At 45.7% G+C, this 27,869-nt stretch overlaps 1 protein-coding gene across 4 annotated transcripts in view; it reads right to left on the bottom strand.

Annotated features, from left to right (window-relative positions):
* Nucleotides 1–3,920: 3,920 nt before the first annotated feature.
* LOC115203054 (liprin-alpha-3) overlaps nt 3,921–27,869 on the bottom strand; it is a 39,880-nt gene continuing 15,931 nt past the window's right edge. For 3 of the 4 annotated variants that reach the window (XM_029767375.1, XM_029767365.1, XM_029767385.1), the window contains exons 3-32: nt 27,685–27,786; nt 25,831–25,995; nt 25,429–25,503; nt 25,282–25,341; nt 24,988–25,122; nt 24,754–24,846; nt 24,071–24,123; nt 23,836–23,929; nt 23,489–23,623; nt 18,431–18,514; nt 17,891–18,022; nt 17,505–17,567; nt 17,337–17,419; nt 16,871–17,036; nt 16,451–16,647; nt 15,924–16,164; nt 15,103–15,236; nt 14,858–15,009; nt 14,613–14,709; nt 14,373–14,454; nt 14,057–14,257; nt 13,209–13,271; nt 9,393–9,419; nt 9,047–9,222; nt 8,463–8,560; nt 7,998–8,173; nt 5,873–5,941; nt 5,515–5,677; nt 4,371–4,434; nt 3,921–4,067 (exon numbers count right to left, since the gene is read on the bottom strand). In XM_029767375.1, the coding sequence (XP_029623235.1) occupies nt 4,382–4,434; nt 5,515–5,677; nt 5,873–5,941; nt 7,998–8,173; nt 8,463–8,560; nt 9,047–9,222; nt 9,393–9,419; nt 13,209–13,271; nt 14,057–14,257; nt 14,373–14,454; nt 14,613–14,709; nt 14,858–15,009; nt 15,103–15,236; nt 15,924–16,164; nt 16,451–16,647; nt 16,871–17,036; nt 17,337–17,419; nt 17,505–17,567; nt 17,891–18,022; nt 18,431–18,514; nt 23,489–23,623; nt 23,836–23,929; nt 24,071–24,123; nt 24,754–24,846; nt 24,988–25,122; nt 25,282–25,341; nt 25,429–25,503; nt 25,831–25,995; nt 27,685–27,786 (3,369 nt within the window). In that variant the 3' untranslated portion in view covers nt 3,921–4,067; nt 4,371–4,381. Of the gene's footprint in view, nt 4,068–4,370; nt 4,435–5,514; nt 5,678–5,872; nt 5,942–7,997; nt 8,174–8,462; nt 8,561–9,046; nt 9,223–9,392; nt 9,703–13,208; nt 13,272–14,056; nt 14,258–14,372; nt 14,455–14,612; nt 14,710–14,857; nt 15,010–15,102; nt 15,237–15,923; nt 16,165–16,450; nt 16,648–16,870; nt 17,037–17,336; nt 17,420–17,504; nt 17,568–17,890; nt 18,023–18,430; nt 18,515–23,488; nt 23,624–23,835; nt 23,930–24,070; nt 24,124–24,753; nt 24,847–24,987; nt 25,123–25,281; nt 25,342–25,428; nt 25,504–25,830; nt 25,996–27,684; nt 27,787–27,869 lie in introns of those variants that run through there. The other variant, XM_029767394.1, reaches the window with a different exon arrangement.

Genomic DNA, 27,869 nt, shown 5'->3' on the forward strand with positions numbered 1-27,869 from the left:
CCATTCGCCTCAGTTTGCAGTTTGAACTCTGCACTCTATAGTATATGCAGTACAACATATTTATACATCTGGCTTTTTGTAATACATGTATGTATATTGTAAAGGCCTGTTTCTTATTCCATAAGTAAAAGATAAACTATTATAACTTATTTTATCATGATTTTTATGCATAATGGTCTTCCGGCATGTGTCAATGTTGTGATCTATCGGTGTGTGTTGTCTCTTTCTGTCATATACACATACAGTATATACATGCTGAACATGCTTCTCACAAATACACAGAGCACTGCCTCTCCTCCCCTTACACACTCTCCTGTTGTCTACACACGTGCCAACTCCAGGTACACAAAGTGAGAACACACATTGGGATGTGTAGAACCACGAGACCACTTTATTTTGTCTTTTTATCACCATCATCTTCATTACTGTTTATTTTCCAGGTGTTATTATCAATTTGTATTATCATCTTCGTCATTCATATTTTTTTTTCAATCATAACACAATTTGTTTTCAAAATTTACACATACGGTAGCATATTTTAATGACCATTTTTAATGTTTCATATTTACTTTTCAAATTAGGTCAAATTAAATGAGTAAGAATTAAGTATTAAATGAACATGTACATACAATTATTCAATACATACATACATAACGGAAATAAATATAGTTATCATAAAAACATAAAAAATTAAAATAAAAATACATACATTTTACAAATTGTTCCCCAGGCTTTCATCCTCATAGGTTAGATTTCTACAGATATATGTGTATCATCTTCACCCCCCAAAGTTGACTTCATTGTCATCTTGGTTGTTTGACATGCATCGTAACACAGAAGCTAAAGGTTTTTCCTGACTTCCAACGGTCTCTTCTCTCTTCCTGGATCTGCTTATCATCCTTCCTCTCTTGGTTTCTGTTATGGCTCGCGTGCAGTAAATTAATTGTCTCCATCCTCTTTTCTTCTGGTCACTTTGACTGTTTTATCTCGCCTTCGTCACACCTCCATCTTTCCCCTCGTCTTTCAGGGGCACCCAATGAACCTGAGCTGATGATGAGAGCTGTAAAGTCCACCACATCTAGAAAGCCATTACCCTGGGCTTTGTACTAGACCTGCAGTATGTAACCTGGCCTCAACAACATGTCCCCCCACTCTAATTTAACTGGCTTTAGTGGATACCTACAAATGACTAAATTACATCACAGCCATTTAACACAATGACTGTGTGGCCCCCCATCCCATCGTATCCCCGCTGCTGTGGCCCCCCATCCCATCGTATCCTTGTTGCTGTGGCCCCCCATCCCATCGTATCCTTGTTGCTGTGGCCCCCCATCCCATCGTATCCCCGCTGCTGTGGCCCCCCATCCCATCGTATCCTTGTTGCTGTGGCCCCCCATCCCATCGTATCCCCGCTGCTGTGGCCCCCCATCCCATCGTATCCTTGTTGCTGTGGCCCCCCATCCCATCGTATCCCCGCTGCTGTGGCCCCCCATCCCATCGTATCCTTGTTGCTGTGGCCCCCCATCCCATCGTATCCTTGTTGCTGTGGCCCCCCATCCCATCGTATCCTTGCTGCTGTGGCCCCCCATCCCATCGTATCCTTGTTGCTGTGGCCCCCCATCCCATCGTATCCTTGCTGCTGTGGCCCCCCATCCCATCGTATCCCCGCTGCTGTGGCCCCCCATCCCATCGTATCCCCGCTGCTGTGGCCCCCCATCCCATCGTATCCTTGTTGCTGTGGCCCCCCATCCCATCGTATCCTTGTTGCTGTGGCCCCCCATCCCATCGTATCCCCGCTGCTGTGGCCCCCCATCCCATCGTATCCTTGTTGCTGTGGCCCCCCATCCCATCGTATCCCCGCTGCTGTGGCCCCCCATCCCATCGTATCCTTGTTGCTGTGGCCCCCCATCCCATCGTATCCCTGCTGCTGTGGCCCCCCATCCCATCGTATCCTTGTTGCTGTGGCCCCCCATCCATCGTATCCTTGTTGCTGTGGCCCCCCATCCCATCGTATCCTTGCTGCTGTGGCCCCCCATCCCATCGTATCCTTGTTGCTGTGGCCCCCCATCCCATCGTATCCTTGTTGCTGTGGCCCCCCATCCCATCGTATCCTTGCTGCTGTGGCCCCCCATCCCATCGTATCCCCGCTGCTGTGGCCCCCCATCCCATCGTATCCCCGCTGCTGTGGCCCCCCATCCCATCGTATCCCCGCTGCTGTGGCCCCCCATCCCATCGTATCCTTGCTGCTGTGGCCCCCAATCCCATCGTATCCTTGCTGCTGTGGCCCCCCATCCCATCGTATCCTTGTTGCTGTGGCCCCCCATCCCATCGTATCCTTGTTGCTGTGGCCCCCCATCCCATCGTATCCTTGCTGCTGTGGCCCCCCATCCCATCGTATCCCCGCTGCTGTGGCCCCCCATCCCATCGTATCCTTGCTGCTGTGGCCCCCCATCCCATCGTATCCTTGTTGCTGTGGCCCCCCATCCCATCGTATCCTTGCTGCTGTGGCCCCCCATCCCATCGTATCCTTGCTGCTGTGGCCCCCCATCCCATCGTATCCTTGTTGCTGTGGCCCCCCCATCCCATCGTATCCCCGCTGCTGTGGCCCCCCCATCCCATCGTATCCCCGCTGCTGTGGCCCCCCATCCCATCGTATCCTTGCTGCTGTGGCCCCCCATCCCATCGTATCCTTGTTGCTGTGGCCCCCCATCCCATCGTATGCCCGCTGCTGTGGCCCCCCATCCCATCGTATCCCCGCTGCTGTGGCCCCCCATCCCATCGTATCCTTGTTGCTGTGGCCCCCCCATCCCATCGTATCCTCGCTGCTGTGGCCCCCCATCCCATCGTATCCCCGCTGCTGTGGCCCCCATCCCATCGTATCCCCGCTGCTGTGGCCCCCCATCCCATCGTATCCTTGCTGCTGTGGCCCCCCCATCCCATCGTATCCCCGCTGCTGTGGCCCCCCATCCCATCGTATCCTTGCTGCTGTGGCCCCCCATCCCATCGTATCCTTGCTGCTGTGGCCCCCCATCCCATCGTATCCTTGCTGCTGTGGCCCCCCATCCCATCGTATCCTTGCTGCTGTGGCCCCCCATCCCATCGTATCCCCGCTGCTGTGGCCCCCCCATCCCATCGTATCCTTGTTGCTGTGGCCCCCCATCCCATCGTATCCTTGCTGCTGTGGCCCCCCATCCCATCGTATCCTTGCTGCTGTGGCCCCCCATCCCATCGTATCCCCGCTGCTGTGGCCCCCCCATCCCATCGTATCCTTGTTGCTGTGGCCCCCCCATCCCATCGTATCCTTGTTGCTGTGGCCCCCCCATCCCATCGTATCCTTGCTGCTGTGGCCCCCCATCCCATCGTATCCCCGCTGCTGTGGCCCCCCCATCCCATCGTATCCTTGTTGCTGTGGCCCCCCCATCCCATCGTATCCTTGTTGCTGTGGCCCCCCCATCCCATCGTATCCTTGCTGCTGTGGCCCGGCCTTTGATCTCCACAATAGATTCCATTCAAAAGAGATTACACTAGAGCCTAGAGCCTCTCAGCTTTCAAGGTGCCAATGGATAAACCATGAGTAGAGGAGCGGCTTGCTGCCCCTCTGATGTGGCTGGAGCCAAGATGGCGGCCTGAATGGGGACATGGCTTTACTGCAGCACTCTAACCAACTTAGGAGAACCCCTGACAGCACCATAGAAGCTAACAGATAGAGAGCCACAATGGGTGACACTGGACACCAGTCTCCTCCTCCTCAGCACAACTCCACATTGCACAATCACATATTGAGACAGAACAAAGAGAGAGATAAAACAGTCGTCCTGCCTCATCCTACCCTTCTAGTCATGTACGTACAGTATATATCCTGTCAATATTTCATACATTCTTCATGTCCTTTTCCATTTGTTGTTTCTCCATCTTCGTCATTTCTTCTTTATCTCTGTTATTGCAGAATGGTCAGACCAATAGATTTATATTTAATAAATGTATATATTCATTGCTTTTCTGCTGCTTTCCCCTCCTGTGAATGAATGAGAGGAGGGTAGTCCAGTCGTGATCCAGTCACCATGGCCCTGAGGAGAAACACAGGATTACTCTCACACACACCACTGTCCTCCTGACTTCACTCAAACCAAATCCCCACCAACCAATGAACCAAGCCCACCGCTAAAGACCTCACCCACAAACAATGATATAACCAAAGCTCAGAACACAGCACCACAACAAACAATGTAGCTTGAAAACAAGTCAAACCACTTCAATATGCACACATGCAAGCTACCTGGCACGCCTGAAGGTTTTGTTGCAAATCAAACCATGAGAGAACTCCAACTAGCTACTGCATGTGTTTAATGTGTTGGTTGAGGGCTTCTCACCTCCGTGTCTTTCAGCAAGAGTATGTCCTGACTGAGGCTGCCTCACCGCGAGGCCCAGAGTTCACTAAGAGAGAAGAAGGAGAGAGACACATGATCAAAATAATGACAAAATAGCATTGAACTTTTCCATGATGTACTATTATAAAGTTGTGGGAGGAGGAAATTGTGGTAGCCCTGCCCTCTGAACCTGCTGTGTCCTGTAGGAACGAGCCACTGGAGGTTTTCATATGAATATCCAAGCTAACGCCATCAGTGTTGGAACTAGCCCAATAATGGACTAAAGGAGCATAATGTTACTCCTTATAGTCCAAGGACCTTACACGTTCTGTTTAGAGACAAAATACTTCATCTAAACGTGATTTGACTCTCAATTGTGATAAGGTTTTAGAAACACAACGCTCTCTACTTTCATGTCACATCAAAATAATTTCACAAATGCAGAATATACACTTACTGTAGACTGTTTTAACTGGTTTTAAAACAGTTGAGCCGACAGTATCTTTCAGTGACAACACGTTTGTGGCGTCCGTCTTCCTTTTACACACAGTTGTCCTGAGACACCGAATGCTAATTAGCACAGGTAGTCTACGCAGTCTCCTCTGTCAAGCGCTGTAACATTGGAAATATGGCCGTATGGGAAGCCTAGAAATGTGTGTAGTAATTTCACCTTTTGTTTTTCGAAAATTATTTCTCGCTGATATGAAAGACAAGTTCCTTATATTTCCAAAACTGTACCGCAAGTGATGCGGGTTAACGTTTAGAGCAAGCGTCATGGCTTTTAACAAAACTTCCCCAGACAGAAAATAATATTATCAATCGGCGCAAAAGTTAGTAAGCTTCTATGAATGGGGTACATCGGAACATACTCGCATGTGACACTGGTCTTACATTTCTTCTCTTACGTAACATGCAAACCGCTTCAAGACAAATATAGTTGTTTTTCTCATGAATAAATCAGTATGACTAGCCCATAGTAAATATGTGTTATCCAAGGTTGTAAGGGGTCATAAATTGTCCAAAGCGTGACCTTCTGAGTGATAATAGAACAATAGCCCTGGAGGTGTAAGAAGCGGAACAAATAGGAATCTGAGAGTGTGGCCAAAGGGAGGGGTCAGAGGTTAGGGGGAGAGGTCATCCTTCTCACCGTCACTCTGAACCTTTCTCAGGGTCACGGAGGGCGTGGAGATGGCGGAGGCACGGAAGTTAGCAGGCAGGTTCTCCGATGAGTCCGAGGTCACCCCCCTAAGGTCCTTCTCCCTGAACATCTTCCTCCAGGAAGGGGAGCGGGTGAACGTCTTAGTCCCATCCTAATGGAGGGGGGTACAGAGAAGGGGGGAAATTAGGAGAGAAAAGAGGGGGGAGGGGAGAGAGAAAAAGAGAGAGAAATAAAGAAAAAAGGTTATGTCTGTCAACATTGTCAAGTTAGAAAGAATGACTTGTATGAGGTGGAAAATGCGGTCTTCACATAGTTTCTGAACTAAGCGTACTGTGTTCTTTAATACCTCATATGGTCTTCTCTCTGTTCCCATAGAGATGAGGGAGTTGTATTCCTTCTCTAGGAGTTGTCTAGCCTAGAGGAGAGATGATAAGAATCAGGCTAGTCACTTCATTTGATATACACTACGATCAGTTTCACCTGCATGCCTGAGATACAACTGTCATCTACCAGCCAGCAGTTAGCCTGGGGACGCTGTTACTGAGATACAACTGTCATCTACCAGCCAGCAGTTAGCCTGGGGACGCTGTTACTGAGATACAACTGTCATCCACCAGCCAGCAGTTAGCCTGGGGACGCTGTTACTGAGATACAACTGTCATCTACCAGCCAGCAGTTAGCCTGGGGACGCTGTTACTGAGATACAACTGTCATCCACCAGCCAGCAGTTAGCCTGGGGACGCTGTTACTGAGATACAACTGTCATCCACCAGCCAGCAGTTAGCCTGGGGACGCTGTTACTGAGATACAACTGTCATCCACCAGCCAGCAGTTAGCCTGGGGACGCTGTTACTGAGATACAACTGTCATCTACCAGCCAGCAGTTAGCCTGGGGACTCTGTTACTGAGATACAACTGTCATCCACCAGCCAGCAGTTAGCCTGGGGACGCTGTTACTGAGATACAACTGTCATCTACCAGCCAGCAGTTAGCCTGGGGACGCTGTTACTGAGATACAACTGTCATCCACCAGCCAGCAGTTAGCCTGGGGACGCTGTTACTGAGATACAACTGTCATCCACCAGCCAGCAGTTAGCCTGGGGACGCTGTTACTGAGATACAACTGTCATCCACCAGCCAGCAGTTAGCCTGGGGACTCTGTTACTGAGATACAACTGTCATCCACCAGCCAGCAGTTAGCCTGGGGACGCTGTTACTGAGATACAACTGTCATCCACCAGCCAGCAGTTAGCCTGGGGACTCTGTTACTGAGATACAACTGTCATCCACCAGCCAGCAGTTAGCCTGGGGACGCTGTTACTGAGATACAACTGTCATCCACCAGCCAGCAGTTAGCCTGGGGACGCTGTTACTGAGATACAACTGTCATCCACCAGCCAGCAGTTAGCCTGGGGACGCTGTTACTGAGATACAACTGTCATCCACCAGCCAGCAGTTAGCCTGGGGACGCTGTTACTGAGATACAACTGTCATCCACCAGCCAGCAGTTAGCCTGGGGACGCTGTTACTGAGATACAACTGTCATCCACCAGCCAGCAGTTAGCCTGGGGACTCTGTTACTGAGATACAACTGTCATCCACCAGCCAGCAGTTAGCCTGGGGACGCTGTTACTGAGATACAACTGTCATCTACCAGCTAGCAGTTAGCCTGGGGACTCTGTTACTGAGATACAACTGTCATCCACCAGCCAGCAGTTAGCCTGGGGACGCTGTTACTGAGATACAACTGTCATCTACAAGCCAGCAGTTAGCCTGGGGACTCTGTTACTGAGATACAACTGTCATCTACCAGCCAGCAGTTAGCCTGGGGACTCTGTTACTGAGATACAACTGTCATCTACAAGCCAGCAGTTAGCCTGGGGACGCTGTTACTGAGATACAACTGTCATCTACCAGCTAGCAGTTAGCCTGGGGACGCTGTTACTGAGATACAACTGTCATCTACCAGCCAGCAGTTAGCCTGGGGACGCTGTTACTGAGATACAACTGTCATCTACCAGCCAGCAGTTAGCCTGGGGATGCTGTTATGGAGATACAGAATCCAGTTTATGGGCGCGTTTCTCTGTCCAAGCGTTGCTGACGCATGACACATATTTCAATGCCTGGATAGGTATGTTAAGTGTGAAAAGCATTTCGCTGCACCTGCGATAACATCTGGAAATCTGTGTACGTGACCAATAAACTTAACTTTATTTTGAAGTATCTGCTAACCACATCATATGTTATAGCAATCTGGTCCCGACGACACAGTCGATGACGTGGCACACAACCATTGGTTGTTGCATGCAACATCTGAGCAGGGGAAGGCATTTAATCACTTCTGATTAGTGGGTGGGGTGAGGCTTGTGCATGCCTGTGTATTCTGATTGGTTAGATGGGTGAGTACCTGTGTGTTCTGATTGGTTAGATGGGTGAGTACCTGTGTGTTCTGATTGGTTAGATGGGTGTACCTGTGTGTTCTGATTGGGTATCTGCAGCAGCAGGGCCAAGTCGGTGTAGTCGAAGGTGTCGTCCAGAGCCAGGAGGGCCCCATGGACCCCGCTCTCTGTTAGGTTGTCAGCGTACTCCTTCAGCCCGATGTTCTGCACCCAGCACATCACACGCTCGTTGGACCACACCATCACATCTACACAGAGGGGTAGTGGGACGAAGGCATCTTTCAGAAAATATCAGAACACCTGATTCTCATTCAAAGAAACCCACAGGGTGACTGGATCTTACACTGACAGGGCCAATGTGTGTGCAGACTTTTGCTCAAGCCAAGCAGTGAAACACCTGATTCTACTAATCATCAATCAAGGTTTTGATTGTTACTGAATGGAGGATTGGTTGGATGGATGGTTGGATGGATGGATGGATGGATGAGAAGCACTAAATTGGAACAAAGGATATAATGTCAGTGAGGAGGAACTCACCTTTGTTCTGGTGTTGGCTGTCTTCTCTCCTCCTCTCTAGCTCTTTGCGGTCGTAGTTCAAGCGCTTCAGGCACATTATGCCATAATGCAAACTAACCCTGAGAAAGGTCAAGAGAGGTCAAAAGGTCAGGCGGTTAATAGAGGGCATGGCGACGGACTCTCACCTGTACTCAGAGAAAGTATTAGAGCGCTCCGGTGTCTTTGACCCTGAGAAGGCCTGGAGACACACCTGCAGAGTGAGAGTGTCACAACAGCAGGAAATCTTTCAACATATCCTTTAACACCTGCACGTTTCCCATGCCACGAACACACACACACCAGAGAGAGAGCTAGTGTGTCAACAGAGGAAGGGAGAGAAAGAATGATGGACAGAAAAGGAAAGGCAGTGAGTGAAGTGGGAGTGGGAAACAGTTGCAGAAGAAGAATTCATTGTTCATTTGCAGAAACTGGAATTTGTCTATTTGCTTTTCACCACCCCCTCGAGGCAGAAAAACGCCTACCCACCCAGGTGCCGAGGTTAATAACAGCAACAGAAAGAGAGAGCGAGAGCGAGAGACAGACAGACGAGAGCAGGCCATATGTACCTATGGAAGCTGTCCACCATTTTGAGCTGTCCCCTCAGCTCCTTCTTGGTCAGGTGGTCCAGCATGCGGGCGTCCACCAGGGACTCCATGAAGTAGGAGCGGTACTGGGGCAGACCCAGGCTGGGCAGCCAGTCATTACCCACCCACTCATGGTTCATATCCCCATAGGCCAGGATCTGAGATGCAGAAGAGGACTCCACTAGTGTCTCATTTGTTTCAGTTGTAGTTCGATTATTACTTATAGTACTTTTCTGTTTTAATCATTTGTTTTTCAATGGTCACATACAATAGTGTAATTAGTGTGTTATATGTTGATGCCATTTAATACAGTGCTTCCATTCCTTACCTGATCCCAGCTAATCTCTTTCAGCTCCTTAGATGCAGCAGATAGACAGGAGAGAGAGAGACATGGGCAGAAAGAGCGAGAGAAGAGAGGCAGAGCAGGATAGGGGGAGCAGGCAAGACAGATGGATGGAGGAAAAGCAGAGGAAGGAGGGGAGAAGAGAGTAAACAGGAAGGACAAGACAAAGGGAGGAACAGTGTGTTAGTGAACGGGTCATTAGTGTGAAGCAGTTTAGTGAACGGGTCATTAGTGTGAAGCAGTTTACACAGAAACAGAAACTAGAGGGAGAGAAGAAGATGCTCAACACCAAGGTCTAGTAGTCCCACAAACTCAGAGAGAGAGAGAGATAGAGAGAGAAAGAGAGAATGAGAGAAGGAGGGTCAGAGGGAGAGAGATAAAGAGTTTGACTCCTAATTGAGCAGTATAAGTTATAACTGTAGAGCAATATATATGTACAGTGCATTCGGAAAGTAGTCAGACCCCTTGACTTTTTCCACATTTTGTTACGTTACAGAGTTATTCTAAAATTGATTAAATTGTAGAGGTCGACCGATTAATCGGAATGGCCGGATTTTTTATTTTTTATTTTGTATTATTTTTTTTTACACCTTTATTTAACTAGGCAAGTCAGATTAAGAACACATTCTTATTTTCAATGACGGCCTAGGAACAGGGGTTAACTGCCTTGTTCAGGGGGGATTTGGGGATTCGTTTTTGCAACCTTCTGGTTACTGGTCCAACACTCTAACCACCTGCCTTACATTGCACTCCACGATGAGCCTGCGTGGCAGGCTGACTACCTGTTACGCGAGGGCAGCAAGAAGCCAAGGTAAGTTGCTAGCTAGCTTTAAACGTATCTTATAAAAAACTATCAATCTTAACATAATCACTAGTTAACTACACATGGTTGATGATATTACTAGTTTATCTAACGTGTCCTGCGTTGCATATAATCGATGCGGTGCCTGTTCATTTCTCATCGAATCACAGCCTACTTCGACAAACGGGTGATGATTTAACAAGCGCATTTTCGAAAAAAGCACTGTCGTTGCACCAATGTACCTAACCATAAACATCAATGCCTTTCTTTAAAATCAATACACAAGTATATATTTTTAAACCTGCATATTTAGTTACTATTGCCTGCTAACATGAAATTGTGTCACTGCTCTTGCGTTCATTGCCTGGCTCGTTGCAAACTAATTTGCCAGAATTTTACGTAATTATGACATACCATTGAAGGTTGTGCAATGTAACAGGAATATTTAGACTTAGGGATGCCACCCGTTAGATAAAATACGGACCGTATTTCACTGAAAGAAAAAAACGTTTTGTTTTCGAGATGATAGTTTCCGGATTCGACCATATTAATGACCTAAGGCTCGTATTTCTGTGTGTTTATTATATTAGAATTAAGTCTATGATTTGATAGAGCAGTCTGACTGAGCGGTGGTAGGCACCAGCAGGCTCGTAAGCATTCATTCAAACAGCACTTTTGTGCGTTTTGCCAGCAGCTTTCGCAATGCTTTGCGCTGTTTATGACTTCAAGCCTGTCAACTCCCAAGATTAGGCTGGTGTAACCGATGTGAAATGGCTAGCTAGTTAGCGGGTGCGCGCTAATAGCGTTTCAAATGTCACTCGCTCTGAGACTTGGGAGTGGTTGTTCCCCTTGCTCTGCATGGGTAACGCTGCTTCGAGGGTGGCTGTTGTCGATGTGTTCCTGGTTCGAGCCCAGGTAGGAGTGAGGAGAGGGACGGAAGCTATACTGTTACGCTGGCAATACTAAAGTGCCTATAAGAACATCCAATAGTCAAAGGTATATGAAATACAAATCGTATAGAGAGAAATAGTCCTATAATAACTACAACCTAAAACTTCTTACCTGGGAATATTGAAGACTCATGTTAAAAGGAACCACCAGCTTTCATATGTTCCCATGTTCTGAGCAAGGCACTTAAACGTTAGCTTTCTTACATGGCACATATTGCACTTTTACTTTCTTCTCCAACACTTTGTTTTTGCATTATTTCAACCAAATTGAACATGTTTCATTATTTAGTTAAGGCTAAATTGATTTTATTGATGTATTATATTAAGTTAAAATAAGTGTTCATTCAGTATTGTTGTAATTGTCATTATTACAAATAAATGGGAAAAGAAATCGGCCGATTAATTGGTATCGGCTTTTTTTGGTCATCTAATAATCGGTATCGGCGTTGAAAAATCCTAATCGGTCGACCTCTATTAAATTGTTTTTTTACTCATCAATCTACACACAGTACCCAATAATGACAAATCAAAACAGGTTTTTAGAAATGTTTGCAAATTTATTAAAAATAAAAAACTGAAATATCACATTTACATAAGTATTCAGACACTTTTGGCAGCGATTACAGCCTCAAGTTGTCATGGGTATGACGCTACAAGCTTGGCACACCTGTATTTGGGGAGTTTCTCACATTCTTCTCTGGCTGGGCCACTCAAAGGCATTCAGAGACTTGTCTCGAAGCCACTCCTGCATTGTCTTGGCTGTGTGCTTAGGGTTGTTATCCTGTCGGAAGGTGAACCTTCACCCCAGTGTGAGGTCCTGAGTGCTCTGGTGCAAGTCTTCATCAAGGATCTCTCTGTACTTTGCTCTGTTCATCTTTCCCTCGATCCTGACTAGTCTCCCAGTCCCTGCTGCTGAAAAACATCCCCACTGCATGATGCTGCCACCACCATGCTTCACTGTAGGGATGGTGCCAGGTTTCCTCCAGATGTGGCATTCAGGCCAAAGAGTTCAATCTTAGTTTCATCAGACCAGATAATCTTGTTTCTCATGGTCTGAAAGTCCTTTAGGTGCCTTTTGGCAAACTCCAAGCGGGCTGTCATGTGCCTTTTACTGAGGAGTGGCTCCCGTCTGGCCACTCTACCATAAAGGCCTGATTGGTGGAGTGCTGCAGAGATGGTTGTCCTTCTGGAAGGTTCTCCCATCTCCATAGAGGAACTCTGGAGCTCTGTCAGAGTGACCATTGCTCCGTTTGGCCGGGCAGCCAACTCTAGGAAGAGAGTCTTGGTAGTTCTAAACTTCTTCCATTTAATAATGATGGAGGCCACTGTGTTCTTGGGGACCTTCAATGCCTCGACACAATCCTGTCTCGGAGCTCTACAGACAATTCCTTCAAACCGTATATCTTGGTTTTTGCTCTGACATGCACTGTCAACTGTGGGACCTTATATAGACAGGTGTGTGCCCTTCCAAATCATGTCCAATCAATTGAATTTACCACAGGTGGACTCCAATCAAGTTGTAGAAACATCTCAAGGATGATCAATGGAAACAGGATGCACCTGAGCTCAATTTTGAGTCTCATAGCAAAGGGTCTGAATACTTATGTAAATAAGGTATTTCAGTTTTTAATTTTTAATACATTTGCAAACATTTGTAATAGCTTGTTTTTTTCGCTTTGTCATTATGGGGTATTGTGTGTAGAATGATGAGAAAAAATTATAATTTAATATGTTTTAGAATAAGGTTGTAATTTAACAAAATGTGGAAAAAGTGAAGGGGTCTGAATACTTTCCGAATGCACTGTAGATCACAGGAGGCTGCTGAGGGGAGGATGGCTCATAATAATGTGACGAATGGAGTACATGGAATGGTATCATACACGTGTTCGATACCATTCCATAAATTCCGTTCCAGCCATTACTATGAGCCCGTCCTTCTCATTTAAGGTGCCACCAACCTCCTGTGATATATGTCAATGTTAGATGAACGTCAATGTTAAATGTCTAGAAAATGTTGAGACATTAACATAACAGGACAAACATACTTACCGGTTTGGTGGCTGCGTTTAACGACTCCATCTCAGCATGGGTCATCCACACGTTACTGGTCGACTGTGGTCACAAGACAGGAAAGAAAGAAAACATGATTGTCAGAAAAACTAAATTGTTTGTGTGTTGATGAGTCTGCAGTGAATGCATGTAACATTTTATGTTAATCTCTGCACATAATGTAAATGTGCATATAACTGCCAAAATAATGGAACCACTTCAGTAAATGAGGGATACAAAGTATATTGAAAGCAGGTGCTACCACACAGGTGTGGTTCCTGAGTTAATTAAGTTGAGTTACATTAAGCAATCACCATCCCATCATGCTTAGGGTCATGTATAAAAATGCTGGGCAGGCCATTATTTTGGCTACCATGGCTATGCCCCCATAAGATAACAATGCACCCATCCACCGGGCACGAGTGGTCACTGAATAGTTTGATGAGCATGAAAACGATGTAAATCATATGCCATGGCCGTCTTAGTCACCAGATCTCAACCCAATTGAACACATATGGGAGATTCTAGAGTGGCGCCTGAAACAGCGTTTTCCACCACCACCACCATCAACCAAACACCAAATGATGGGATTTCTCATAGAAGAATGGGGTCGCATCTCTCCAACAGAGATCTAGAAGTTCGTAGAATCTATGCCAAGGTGCATTGAAGCTGTTCTGGTGTCTCGTGGTGGCCCAACACCCTATTAAGACACTTTATGTTGGTGTTTCCTTTATTTTGGCAGTTACCTGCACGTATATGTGTGTATATCAATATAGTATCATGTGTACCTCTATAATTGTGTCTACACGGTTTGTGTTCTGCGAGTGTGTACTAGTGAGACTACTAACAGAGCGATTGCTGGCCGGGGCAGATGGGCTGGTGAGGGACACCATCTCCTGGATGGCCAGTCTCAGTTTGAGGCGGTGCAGGGGGTTACTGATGCCAATCTCCCTCTGGATCTCTGTGTCAGACAGGTTGGCCATGATGGCACCACTCTTCACGTTGGCACGACAGGCTGCCACGTACCACGCTGGCATTCCCACCCACAGCTGGAGTAGAGAGGGAAAGAGGTGAGCTAGAAACAGATTGGCTAGAATGTAGTGATCGTGAGGGTTTATATGACTATAAAGGTTTCCCATCTATCTATCAAACATCTATGAGTACCTCTAACCAGGAGACCACAGTGGGTCCATCCCAGGATGCAAAGGGAAGACCCTGACGACACGCCTCCTCCAGCAGCTCATGTCTGGGAGAGAGAGACCGGGGGAAACAAAGGTTGAATAAGCATGAAACGAAAAGTGATTTCTGAAAGAGAGGAAGAAAAGCAGTGGAACAGAGAGTGGAAAAGAGAAATGACTTCAGGAGAGAAAGGAATCGGAGGGAGAGATATTCCCTGAGACTCACTTCTTTTTGCTGCGGCGGTTGTCAACAGTTCCTGTCATGCTCCCCTTGGTCAGTCCCATAGAATCCCCAGTACCGAGGTCCTCAGAAGGCGTAGAGGCTGAGAGACACAGGGAGTCAGGGGTTACAAAGACTACAAATATGGGTGTCAACACCAGGTGGACTTTGACCTGTTGCAGTTCAAACACATTTAAAGCAAAGTCATGGGATATGTAGTTTTTCCGAGTATAATTTCAATTCTCTCTCACCCAGAGAGGCAGACTCTCGCCCAGCCGGGCCCATCCTTCCCTTTTCCTTCTTCCCAAAAAGGCGGCCGATGGAAGACTTGATGCTTTTCTTTTTACTGGCTTTGTGGAGAGAGTCCTGACTGCTGTTGGAACTGCTGCCGTCTGCTGACAGACTGAGAGACAGAAGAGACAGAAAGAATAAGAGAAACAGGGAAGGAACGAACCATACGAGCACTACATCATCGATGATGATTGGCTGTCAATACCTGCGGAATTCCCTGGGGTCGTCCATCATGGCCCCTGGGTGGGTGAGGGTCATCCTGTCTAGTCGCAGCGCTCGGGGGGTGGGTGGAGGGGTGGAGTCAAGAAGGGCAAGGGACCTATCATCCTCTTTGTTATTCTGGAGGGTAAAGTTGGAACACATTTAGGGGCCTTATACAGTATGTATACTGTACGCACGCATGTACACACACCACAGGAGGTTGGTGACCCCTTAATTGGGGAGGATGAGCTTGTGGTAATGGCTGGAGCGTAATGAGTGGAATGGTATCAAATACTTCCAAGCATGGTTTCCATGTAGAAAAAGGAGGAAGGGTACAGGTACACAATAGTAGATTTTGGTAGACAGAAGGTGCTCTTTGGTAAAAGGGGTAAATGGGTCATCAAAAAGAAAGGAGGACCAAGGCACTCTTCATATAATTCATTAAAATGCCTTTATTTGTATGGCATGTTCAATGGAAACAAAGTTTAAAAACTCTGACGTGTTTCGGCTGCATGCCCTTCATCAGGGAGTACAAAGAGATGATAATACAGTGTCCTCTTTTGAACAGCTTTTTCCAATAAACCCTGATTTAAAGAGGGAGTGGTTACAGCATTCATTAGACCACACCTAGTAAGCAATACTATACCCATTAAAAAGTGAAATACTGTAAATATGTTATCAAAAATGTGTTTGTTAAATGCCATTTCATTCACTCTGTTCCAGACATTATTATGAGACGTCCTCCCCTCAGCAGCCTCCACTGACACACACGCACAAAGACTCACACATTCACAACACACCCACACACAGACAGAGCAGCTGTACCTGTCTATCTGTCTCGCGGTGAGGGGAATGGGGCAGGCGAGGGGTGGAGACCCCAGAACTGGGAGGAGAAGGGGAGGCCAGGGTGGAGGAGGTGAGGGATTGAGGGATGAAGCCGCGTCCCATACTGTCCCTCCCCAGGGAGGAGGGTGGGATGGGGGAACCGTCCAGAGCCACACTGCTAACCCTGCTCTCGATCTCCTCCGCCCGCAACTCTGTACTCTCCTTCTCTTCCTGGATCAGCCTGACAGAGAGAGGGGGGAGGAAGGGAAAGAGGGAGGGAGAGTGAGAGAGATAGATAGCCAAGCGGGTCAGAGAGAGAGAGGGTAAACAGAGGAAAGTGAAAAGGGGAGAAGAGGGAAAGACGGGAAATTGAGGAGCATGTCAGACGGAAGACCAATGAATGTTGGTCTTGAATGAGAGAATGAAAAGAAACCTCAGATGAATCTTCTCCACTTGCATTTGACCTAAACTGCTTGTACACAATCACAGCACCCCTCTACCTGCATCCCTCCCTCCACCTCCCTTACTTGATCTCCTTGTTGATTGCCTCTAGTTGTTCCTGCAGCATGATGGCCAGTGTCTGGACGTCAGTCTGTCCGCTGGGAGACAGCAGCTCCGAGCCAAACAGTGTCTCTCTGTCGTCCTCATCGTCAGAGCAACCGTGGTCCACACCCCCCTCAATCCCGGTCCTCAGCAGCGCTGACCCACTGTCCCAGTCCCCGTACTGCACACATACACACACGCACAAACACACATGCAAGCATGCACACACATACACACAGAGAAGGCTCAGTTTGTTGGGTTGTCATGCTTGCAACATAACAATTATTGGTTTAATTCCCAAATGGACAGACAACATCCACTGAATAGATGTGTTAAGTGTAAGTCAATGTGACTATATCATTAGCAATATTAGACACGTCAAAGGTGATCATGTGATCGCTGACCTGGCTGGTGTCCTCCCGGGCTGTGCTCCAGCGCCCGCGGTGAGTCCGCCTGACCACGGCCACGGTGTTGGCGTTACCGTAGTGATCCAGGTGAGCGGTGGAGCCCGTGGGGAGGGAGCCGCCCCCGTGGGAGTACCTCAGCTCCAGAGCACTGCCTGGGAGAGACCTGAGAGACGTAGGGAGGGAGAGTGGGAGAGGGCAAGAGAGAGAGGGCGAGAAGAGAAAGATAGACTGATATAGACAGTGAGTGGGAGAGATAACTGGAATGTACATTCATCCAGCCTCTCTGCTCCATGTGTATAGGCCACACCTGAACCTATACTGAGAGTAGGAGAGAGAGGTTATTGGAAGCACATAACGCTGCAAACCACTTATACTACTTGGTTACAATACTGCCAGCCACATTCATAGGCAGCAGCTGTATGTGGTGTGTTGGAGGTGTGGAGGTTGAGGAAACAAGGGAGACCTGGAATAGCAGGACCCGCCGGGTCTCAGTCTGAGCTGGTCCAACTCCAGCTGAATCCTCTCCAGCTCGGCTATCAGCTGGTCCTGAAACAGGGAAAGAAAGAGAGAATAAGTTAATACAATTGAAACATTTAATAAAATTATTAAATGGAATTATCTCTTGATATACCTTGTTTGCTAGAAGGTCGTCCTGGATCTTCTTCATGTTAGAAAGTTCCTCAGAGAGAGCATTCTGAAAGGATCACCATTAAAAAAAACTTTTTTAGGTCTACTGCATAACAACAACATATCTGTAATTACACATTATCAATGCCATGAGGTCCGAACTGTATTCCATAGTAGCTGTTTAGAGCCAGAGTGGGTTTAATATTGAAGTGACAACAGTCTTGAATAGAAACTGGATGAAGAGGATTGTGTTGACTGTTTTGAGTGGGAACTCAGGTGTGTGTGAAATGAAGGAGTATGGGTTTTGGTTGAAGTGTTGACTGTTTTGAGTGGGAACTATGCTAAGTGTGAAGAGGTGTGAGAGGGTGTGAGTGGGCCGGTAAGTAGTACCTTGTCCTCCAGGGCAGCCATCCTCTCCTTGAGATGGAGCTGAAGCCTTTCGTTAGACTCAGACAACAGCTTGTCCACCGTGTCAGACAGACGCTTGTTGTGTTCATCATTCATCCGCTCCCTCTGCCTCGCCTAGGGAAAGGAGAGAGAAAGAGAGAGAGAGAGAAAGAGAAAGAGAAAAGAGAGCGATTAGGGAGCTAAATAGTGAGGTATTTTCATGTCTGTTATTGTTTCTACTGTTGATCCTGCTGTCATCTTGGACAAGGCCTCTCCAGTTGGGAAACTCTGTGTGCCTCCCTTGCCCTGAGGCAGGGAGAGAGTAAAATAGAAAAATGGAAGGACAGAGGGTGGGTGGAGAGTTAACAGCGACCTTTCTGCTTGACTGAGTGAGAGAGAAGGAGATTGGGATCTGAATACAGACTGACAAATAGAGGGTTTAGAAAATTAGTATGCCATTGTAGAGTAAAGAGTGATAAAGGAATGGTATGAAAGAGGGGGTGGAAGGGAGAAAAAGAAAAAGGGAGAGCGAGCATGACTCACCCTCTGTAACTCCTGATTCTTCTCCTCTAGTTGCGCCTCCATCTGTCGCAGTCGCTCCTCAAAGTTACCATGACGCTCCTCAGCCTGTGATGCAAGAGGAGGAGGGTGGGGAGTCAAAACAGGCAGCATGTCAGAATGTTGATAGAACATAATTATGACTGCGCAACCTTGGGTTGGGTCAACCTTTTGATTTAAGTGATCCCCTGTCTGTGCAGATCATAGTCAAACACAGTAGGATGTTTTCTAGCATACACATTCACTTCTGATCTGTTTGCAGATGTCAGTCAGTGGCGGTCAGTGCTGTTTAAGATGTAGTTTTTCATGAGCATGGCCTTATTTCTATTACAGCATATTGGATGACTGTCATTCATATTCCATTCACCCAGTTCAATGTAACAGCGATACGTTTAGGCTACTACAGGATACTCAAATTTTACCTATACCCTCATGAGGTTGCTACAACTTAGTCTTTGAATGAAAGTTTACAACGTAGGTGCACACAGGTCGAGAGAACATTTTGAGGTGACAGACAGTGACACATGGACAGACAGTGACACATTCAATACCACCTTGTACACTCTGGCCTGCATCTAGCTGATATAGGGTGTAATCATTAGTCCAACAGTTGCAAACAAGAGTTTCTATTGGGCAAATTCAGGTATGTTAATCCCCGTTTTGTTCTATTTGCTTCCGTTTAAGAAACATTTTTCAACAGAATCGTGGGAATGAATACACCCCTGATCACACGTAAGCACAGTTCACTTTCATAGCAGCCACTTTGTATTCCTTCTTGCATCCATGTGCTCTCCTCCTCTCACCTTGTCCCCCTATGTGACCAGGCGAAAAAACCTTTCCAAGCCAAACCATATCATAACCGCTACTCATAGCCTACATGTTGTCACCATATTAGCTAAAGTAACGTCATAGTCAACATAGCTAATACAACTAACACAATAGTAAACCCGCTACAATCATCCAGTAACGTTACACCGGCGGGCCCCGGTGGCAATAAATTAGTAAAAGTTTTCCTTGACTTGGAAGAGTTCCAGTGTTATGTTGGATAGTCATAGCCAGCTAGCTAACATAGCATCCCTCTGTTTGAGCAGGGTGTTTGAGTAGGCTAAACTAGCTAGCTGCATTTGCTAGCTAAGTAAGTGAAACTGAAAGTGGAATAAATTAATTTGTTCAAAACTGTTCAACTATTGTCTTTCTCTCTCTTTGAGTCAGCTATCATGCAGTATTTTTCTGTTACCCAAAATAAATTCAACTACTCACCACATGTATGCACTGCAGTGATAGCTAGATGTACCTTACGCTTTCAGTACTAGGTTAATTCTCTGATCCTTTGATTGGGTGGACAACATGTCAGTTCATGCTGCAAGAGCTCTGATAGGTTGGAGGACGTCCTCCGGAAGTTGTCATAATTACTGTGTTAGTCTATGGAAGGGGGTGAGAACCATTTTGGGGGTTTTGTATTGAAGTCAATGTACCCAGAAGAGAATAGAAGCTAGCTGTCCCCCAGCTACACCATGGTTCTACACTTCAGAGTGATGTTATTGCAAAATAGTGTGTTTTAATCAATTATTTGGTGACATGTGATTATATTTAGTATAGTTTTATCTAAAAAGGATAACTTAAATGTTTTACAATTTTAATTTTTTATGAAATTCACTGAGGAGGATGGTCCTCCCCTTCCTCTTCTGAGGAGCCACCACTGATGTCAGTGTACATGAATCTTATTTGGAGTGACATTTCAGCCATCTTGCCTCAACAAGTACTACATAATTGGTTCTTTAGGGTTACGCTGATGATTGAGGCATTTACATCTCCTTGACAATCATGTTTGTTATAAATTACAGTTTTATGATACAAGCAATTATTATCATACAGCTCTTGACATGTTCTGCAGTTGAGGCTGAACTACAATGTGAACAGTGTGATGAACAGTGCGATGAACAGTGCGATGAACAGTGTGATGAACAGTGTGATGAACAGTATGATGAACAGTGTGATGAACAGTATGATGAACAGTGCGATGAACAGTGCGATAAACAGTGTGATGAACAGTGTGATGAACAGTGTGATGAACAGTATGATGAACAGTATGATGAACAGTGTAATGAACAGTGTGATGAACAGTGTGATGAACAGTGTGATGAACAGTGTGATGAACAGTATGATGAACAGTGTGATGAACAGTGTGATGAATAGTGTGATGAACAGTATGATGAACAGTATGATGAACAGTGTGATGAACAGTATGATGAACAGTGTGATGAACAGTGTGATGAACAGTGTGATGAACAGTGTGATGAATAGTGTGATGAACAGTATGATGAACAGTGTGATGAACAGTGTGATGAACAGAGTGATGAACAGTGTGATGAACAGTGCGATGAACAGTGTGATGAACAGTGTGATGAATAGTGTGATGAACAGTATGATGAACAGTATGATGAACAGTATGATGAACAGAGTGATGAACAGTGTGATGAACAGTGCGATGAACAGTGCGATGAACAGTGCGATGAACAGTGCGATGAACAGTGTGATGAACAGTGTGATGAACCGTGTGATGAACAGTGTGATGAACAGTGTGATGAACAGTATGATGAATAGTATGATGAACAGTGTGATGAACAGTGTGATGAACAGTGTGATGAACAGTATGATGAACAGTGCGATGAACAGTATGATGAACAGTGCGATGAACAGTATGATGAACAGTGTGATGAATAGTGTGATGAACAGTATGATGAACACTATGATGAACAGTGTAATGAACAGTGTGATGAACAGTGTGATGAACAGTGTGATGAACAGTGTGATGAACAGTATGATGAACAGTGTGATGAAAAGTGTGATGAACAGTATGATGAACAGTATGATGAACAGTGTGATGAACAGTGTGATGAACAGTATGATGAACAGTGTGATGAACAGTGTGATGAACAGTGCGATGAACAGTGCGATGAACAGTATGATGAACAGTGTGATGAACAGTGTAATGAACAGTATGATGAACAGTGTGATGAACAGTGTGATGAACAGTATGATGAACAGTATGATGAACAGTGTAATGAACAGTGTGATGAACAGTGTGATGAACAGTATGATGAACAGTGTGATGAACAGTATGATGAACAGTGTGATGAACAGTGTGATGAACAGTATGATGAACAGTGTGATGAACAGTGTGATGAACAGTATGATGAACAGTGTGATGAACAGTGTGATGAACAGTGTGATGAACAGTATGATGAACAGTGTGATGAACAGTGTGATGAACAGTGTGATGAACAGTGCGATGAACAGTGCGATGAACAGTATGATGAACAGTGTGATGAATAGTGTAATGAACAGTATGATGAACAGTGTGATGAACAGTGTGATGAACAGTATGATGAACAGTGTGATGAACAGTATGATGAACAGTATGATGAACAGTGTGATGAACAGTGTGATGAATAGTGTGATGAACAGTGTGATGAACAGTATGATGAACAGAGTGATGAACAGTGTGATGAACAGTATGATGAACAGTGTGATGAACAGTGTGATGAACAGTGTGATGAACAGTGTGATGAACAGTGCGATGAACAGTGTGATGAACAGTATGATGAACAGTGTGATGAATAGTGTAATGAACAGTATGATGAACAGTATGATGAACAGTGTGATGAACAGTATGATGAACAGTATGATGAACAGTGTAATGAACAGTATGATGAATAGTGTGATGAACAGTATGATGAAAAGTGTGATGAACAGTGTGATGAACAGTATGATGAACAGTGTGATGAACAGTGTGATGAACAGTATGATGAACAGTATGATGAACAGTGTGATGAACAGTGTGATGAACAGTATGATGAACAGTATGATGAACAGTATGATGAACAGTGTGATGAACAGTGTGATGAACAGTATGATGAACAGTGTGATGAACAGTATGATGAACAGTATGATGAACAGTATGATGAACAGTGTGATGAACAGTATGATGAACAGTATGATGAACAGTGTGATGAACAGTGTGATGAACAGTGTGATGAACAGTATGATGAACAGTGTGATGAACAGTGTGATGAACAGTATGATGAACAGTGTGATGAACAGTGTGATGAACAGTGTGATGAACAGTGTGATGAACAGTGCGATGAACAGTGTGATGAACAGTATGATGAACAGTATGATGAACAGTGTGATGAACAGTGTGATGAACAGTATGATGAACAGTATGATGAACAGTATGATGAACAGTATGATGAACAGTGTGATGAACAGTATGATGAACAGTATGATGAACAGTGTGATGAATAGTGTGATGAACAGAGTGATGAACAGTGTGATGAACAGTGTGATGAACAGTATGATGAACAGTATGATGAACAGAGTGATGAACAGTGTGATGAACAGTGTGATGAACAGTGTGATGAACAGTGTGATGAACAGTATGATGAACAGTATGATGAACAGTGTGATGAACAGAGTGATGAACAGTGTAATGAACAGTGTGATGAACAGTGTGATGAACAGTATGATGAACAGTATGATGAACAGTATGATGAACAGTATGATGAACAGTGTGATGAACAGTGTGATGAACAGTATGATGAACAGTGTGATGAACAGTATGATGAACAGTGTGATGAACAGTATGATGAACAGTGTGATGAACAGTATGATGAACAGTGTGATGAACAGTATGATGAACAGTGTAATGAACAGTGTGATGAACAGTGTGATGAACAGTGTGATGAACAGTATGATGAACAGTATGATGAACAGTGTGATGAATAGTGTGATGAATAGTGTAATGAACAGTGTGATGAACAGTGTGATGAACAGTATGATGAACAGTATGATGAACAGTATGATGAATAGTGTGATGAAGCCACATCTATTATCATGCAGGGCTCGTAGCAGATATTTATTTATTTCAGAATTCGATTTGATATTTATTTCATTTGAGCGTGCTGTCAATTTTACACACGAATGCACACTTGGATATACTCACGCACACAAACACACACACACGTAGCGGAGGTGGTGTACCTTGTTGAGTGCAGCCACTCTCTGGGCGAGCTGGGCCTCTATCTCAGGCAGTGTCTCGGCCCTCTGCAGGGTCTGCTGCAGCTTCTGCTTGGCATCGTCTAGACGCTCCTGGAGCTGCCTGTTCTTCTCCTCACTCTGCAGGAGTGGAGGAGGACGAGGAGGAGGAGGAGGAAGAGGGAGAGGTAAGATGAGGAGGAAGAGAAGGAGGAGAAGGAATTGACCATCACAGTCAGTAACAAAAATAATTCTTAACCCTGAACGCAAAATGCAGAGCTTTTATCATTGCTAAATTACCAATCCTCTCCACTAGCAGAAACAACCAGGAGAAAGCAGGTTGCTTCACCCACCTGCCTGTAGAGGGAGTCTTTACTGGCCAGGTCATTCTCCAGCCTGTCTTTAATGTCGTGGAGAGACGTCGCCTCCCTCTGGGCACTCAGGTACCTGCAGGCATACAGCACAATGACACACAGCAGACACATCTTGAAGGCAATGTCGTACAACTGAACACAACAGACACAATTGCCTATGGCAAAAGACATTCCCTGGTGTTTTCAGGGGTGGTGGATAGACAGTTGTATTTACCTGCGTTCTAAAGTAGTTATTCTCTCCTCCATGTCCTCTCTCTGACAAAGAGCCTGATAGAGAGGAGAAAGGGGGAGGGACAGACAGACAGAGGAAAAGAGAGAAATAGAAAGAGGGAGAAAATAACATAAAAGTCGGGGCATGATCAAAGGGACTTGGCGCTGCTGGCTAAACCACTATAACTGTAGCTGAAGTATGATAATGGTTAGTTGAAGGAAGTTGTTGACAGAGGAAACACATCTCTGCCAAGTGACAGATGTTATTGAACAAGTCCTGGAGGGGGAGGGGGCGGAGGGAGAGGAGGGGGAGGAGGAGGAATGGGAGGGAGAGGAGGAGGGAGGAGGAGGTAGGGGGTGTGGTGACTGGGTGGCTCTGGGACCACTAGCCCCAAAATTCCTCCCAGTCCCAAGCCACCAATTAGCTGTGTGAGTGACAGTGCCAGCTTCTATCCCTGCGCTTGCCTGTTTACTAGTGATACTGTCGCCATGGCTACAGGGAAAGTCTCACACATACAGTACAGTACAGTAGCAGTTATTGCTGCCAAGTAGGAAAATGGCTCTGTTGCCACAGGAAACTGTTACATTTCTCTAATAGAGTAGGGAAAACAGACACAAATTTCTCTCTAGCGCAATGAGATGCTGACACACACGTGTATTTTCAACCAATTGGGAAGTAGAGCTCACCTCCTTCACATCCCTCTGCAGTTTCTGATTGGCTTCCTCTGACTTGGTCACCTCCCTCCTAGCTGCAGTCAGCTGTTCCTCGATCTCCCCAACCTGGAGGGTGACATAATAGTTACACACAAGAAGCCACCATCTGGGTCAGTATCACATCTATGAAAGTGATATTCCTGTAAACACATGTATGTCTGGTGTATGTATGACTCAAACTGTTAGTTATCTCTATTTGTCACTCACCTGTCTGCACATGAGGGCCAGTCTTTCTTTCAGCTGGGCCAGCTCTGCTCTCTGCCGCTCTATCTCTGTTTCTCTCTGTCTCTCTCTGTCAATCTCTCCATCCTCCAGGATGGAGGAGGGTCCATTGGGCAGCCGCTGTGAAAGGAAGAAGGAGAGGAAAACGACAAGGAAAAGACAAGATCATGTAAAGATGGAAATGTGATGCGACTCCTTAAACTCCAAGCAAACTACGCAGCACAAGAGACACTAATACTTCAACATTTACTTCAGCCAATACAGCATAAATCCCCTCACCTCTTTCCCATTTTCTAAGCCTTGTTGGCGTCTTTTGATTTGGTCTCGTAGAGAATGGCACTAGGTAGAGATGGAGAACAGAAAGGTTTAGAAAAGACGCTTTATCTGTGGAGAGAGGAAAAGGAGAACGAGCAGAGGATAACTCACCTCATTTGAGGAGGACTCCAGCTCTTCCTCTAAAACAGTCACTCGCTCCAGAGCCACACGTAACCTCTCTCGCACCTAAGGAAGTCCCAGACAGACAAAGGGGGAGAGAAAGATGATAGCGGAAAGAGAGAAAGAGAGTGGGAGTGAAGGGGAGAGAGAGAGGTGGATGTTAGTACAGAAGGTTAAGAATAAATCCTGTGGAGCCAGCCCACTCACTCCTCCATTTAGTACCCAGACTGACCTTCTTGTCCAGCCCTTTACAGCACGCACGCACGCACGCACGCACACACACACACACACACACACACACACACACACACACACACACACACACACACACACACACACACACACACACACACACACACACACACACACACACACACACACACACACACACACCTTCTCGTCCAGGGCTTTGTGGTGTTCGAACAGGGACTTGAGGGCCTTGAGGACCTCCACCTCGCTGGAGACCCCGGCAGGAGACTGGGCCTGCCTCTTCACCACCGTCATCCTCAGACTGCGCTCATGACGAGACACCAGGCACTCCAGATGCTCCAGCAGCAGCTAGACACACAGAGAGCAGGGGCCACTTGGAATAAGGATCTGATCTACATGACAACAGAATTTCAGCGTGCTTATAGGGAAGGACACTCAACAAGCACAGCACTTACACAAATGACTGATGATTGGATGAGAGAAATTGATGATAAAATGATTGTGGGGGCTGTCTTGTTATACTTCAGTGCAGCTTTTAACATTATCGATCATAGTCTGCTGCTGGAAAAACATATGTGTTATGGCTTTACACCCACTGCTATAATGTGGATAAAGAGTCACTTGTCTAACAGAACCCAGAAGGTGTTCTTTAATGGAAGCCTCTCAAATATAATCCAGTTAGAATCAGGAATTCCCCCAGGTAGCTGTTTTACATTTTTACTAATGACATGCCACTGACTTTGAGTAAAACCAGAGTGTCTATGTATGCGGATGACTCAACACTATACACGTCAGCTACTACAGCGACTGAAATGACTGCAACACTCAACAAAGAGCTGCAGTTAGTTTCAGAGTGGGTGGCAAGGAATAAGTTAGCCCTAAATATTTCTAAAACTAAAAGGATTGTATTTGGAACAAAACTCTCACTAAAACCTAAACCTCAACTAAACCTTGTAATAAATAATGGGGAAATTGAGCAAGTTGAGATGACTAAACTGCTTGGAGTAACCCTAGATTGTAAACTGTCATGGTCAAAACATATTGATGCAGTAGTAGCTAAGATGGGGAGAAGTCTGTCTCTAATAAAGTGATGCTCTGTCTTCTTAACAACACTATCAACAAGGCAGGTCCTACAGGCTCTAGTTTTGTCACACCTTGACTATTGTTCAGTCGTGTGGTCAGGCGCCACAAAAAAGGACTTAGGAAAATTGCAATTGGCTCAGAACAGGGCAGCACGGCTGGCCCTTGGATGTACACAGAGAGCTAATATTAATAATATCCATGTCAATCTCTCCTGGCTGAAAGTGGAGAGATTGACTTCATCACTACTTTTATTTATGAGAGGTATTGACATGTTGAATGCACCGAGCTGTCTGTCTAAACTACTGGCGCACAGCTCGGACACCCATGCATACCCCACAAGACATGCCACAAGAGGTCTCTTCACAGTCCCCAAGTCCAGAACAGACTATGGGAGGCACACAGTACTACATAGAGCCATGACTACATGGAACTCTATTCCACATAAAGTAACTCATGCCAGCAGTACAATTAGATTTAAAAAACAGATTAAAAAACACCTTGTGGAACAGCGGGGACTGTGAAGCAACACAAACATTGGCACAGACACTTACACACACGATAACATATGCACTATACATACACATGGATTTAGTACTGTAGATATGTGGTAGTGGTGGAGTAGGGGCCTGAGGGCACGCAGTGTGTTGTGAAATCTGTGAATGAATTGTAATGTTTTTAAAATGGTATAAACTGCCTTAATTTTGCTGGACCCCAGGAAGAGTAGCTGCTGCTTTGGCAGCAGCTAATGGGGATCCATAATAAATACAAATACAAATACAAACTGAACTGTATAACATATAAGGTATACAGACATACTCAAGCGTAAACATATGCGTGCATGAATAGACATGCACACATCAATAGACACAAATACGTACACTCAAGCCCACAATTCTACACACACGCGCACACACACAAACACACACACACACGCACACACAGAAACAGACTAACCCGTGTGTTGTTCCTCTCTGCCTTGAGTTCTGCTATCTCCTCCTCTCTCTCCAGCAGCTGCTCCCGGCAGACATTCAGCTCTTTGGTCAGCACTGCAAACTCCTGCAGAGACACAAGGGGGCGGCGTTACTCACAATACACTGTATGTAGCCATAATCATATTCAGTACATTGGCACACATACAT

The sequence above is a fragment of the Salmo trutta genome, chromosome 1 (assembly GCF_901001165.1).
Source record: "Salmo trutta chromosome 1, fSalTru1.1, whole genome shotgun sequence".
NCBI classification, from domain to species: Eukaryota; Metazoa; Chordata; class Actinopteri; order Salmoniformes; family Salmonidae; genus Salmo; species Salmo trutta.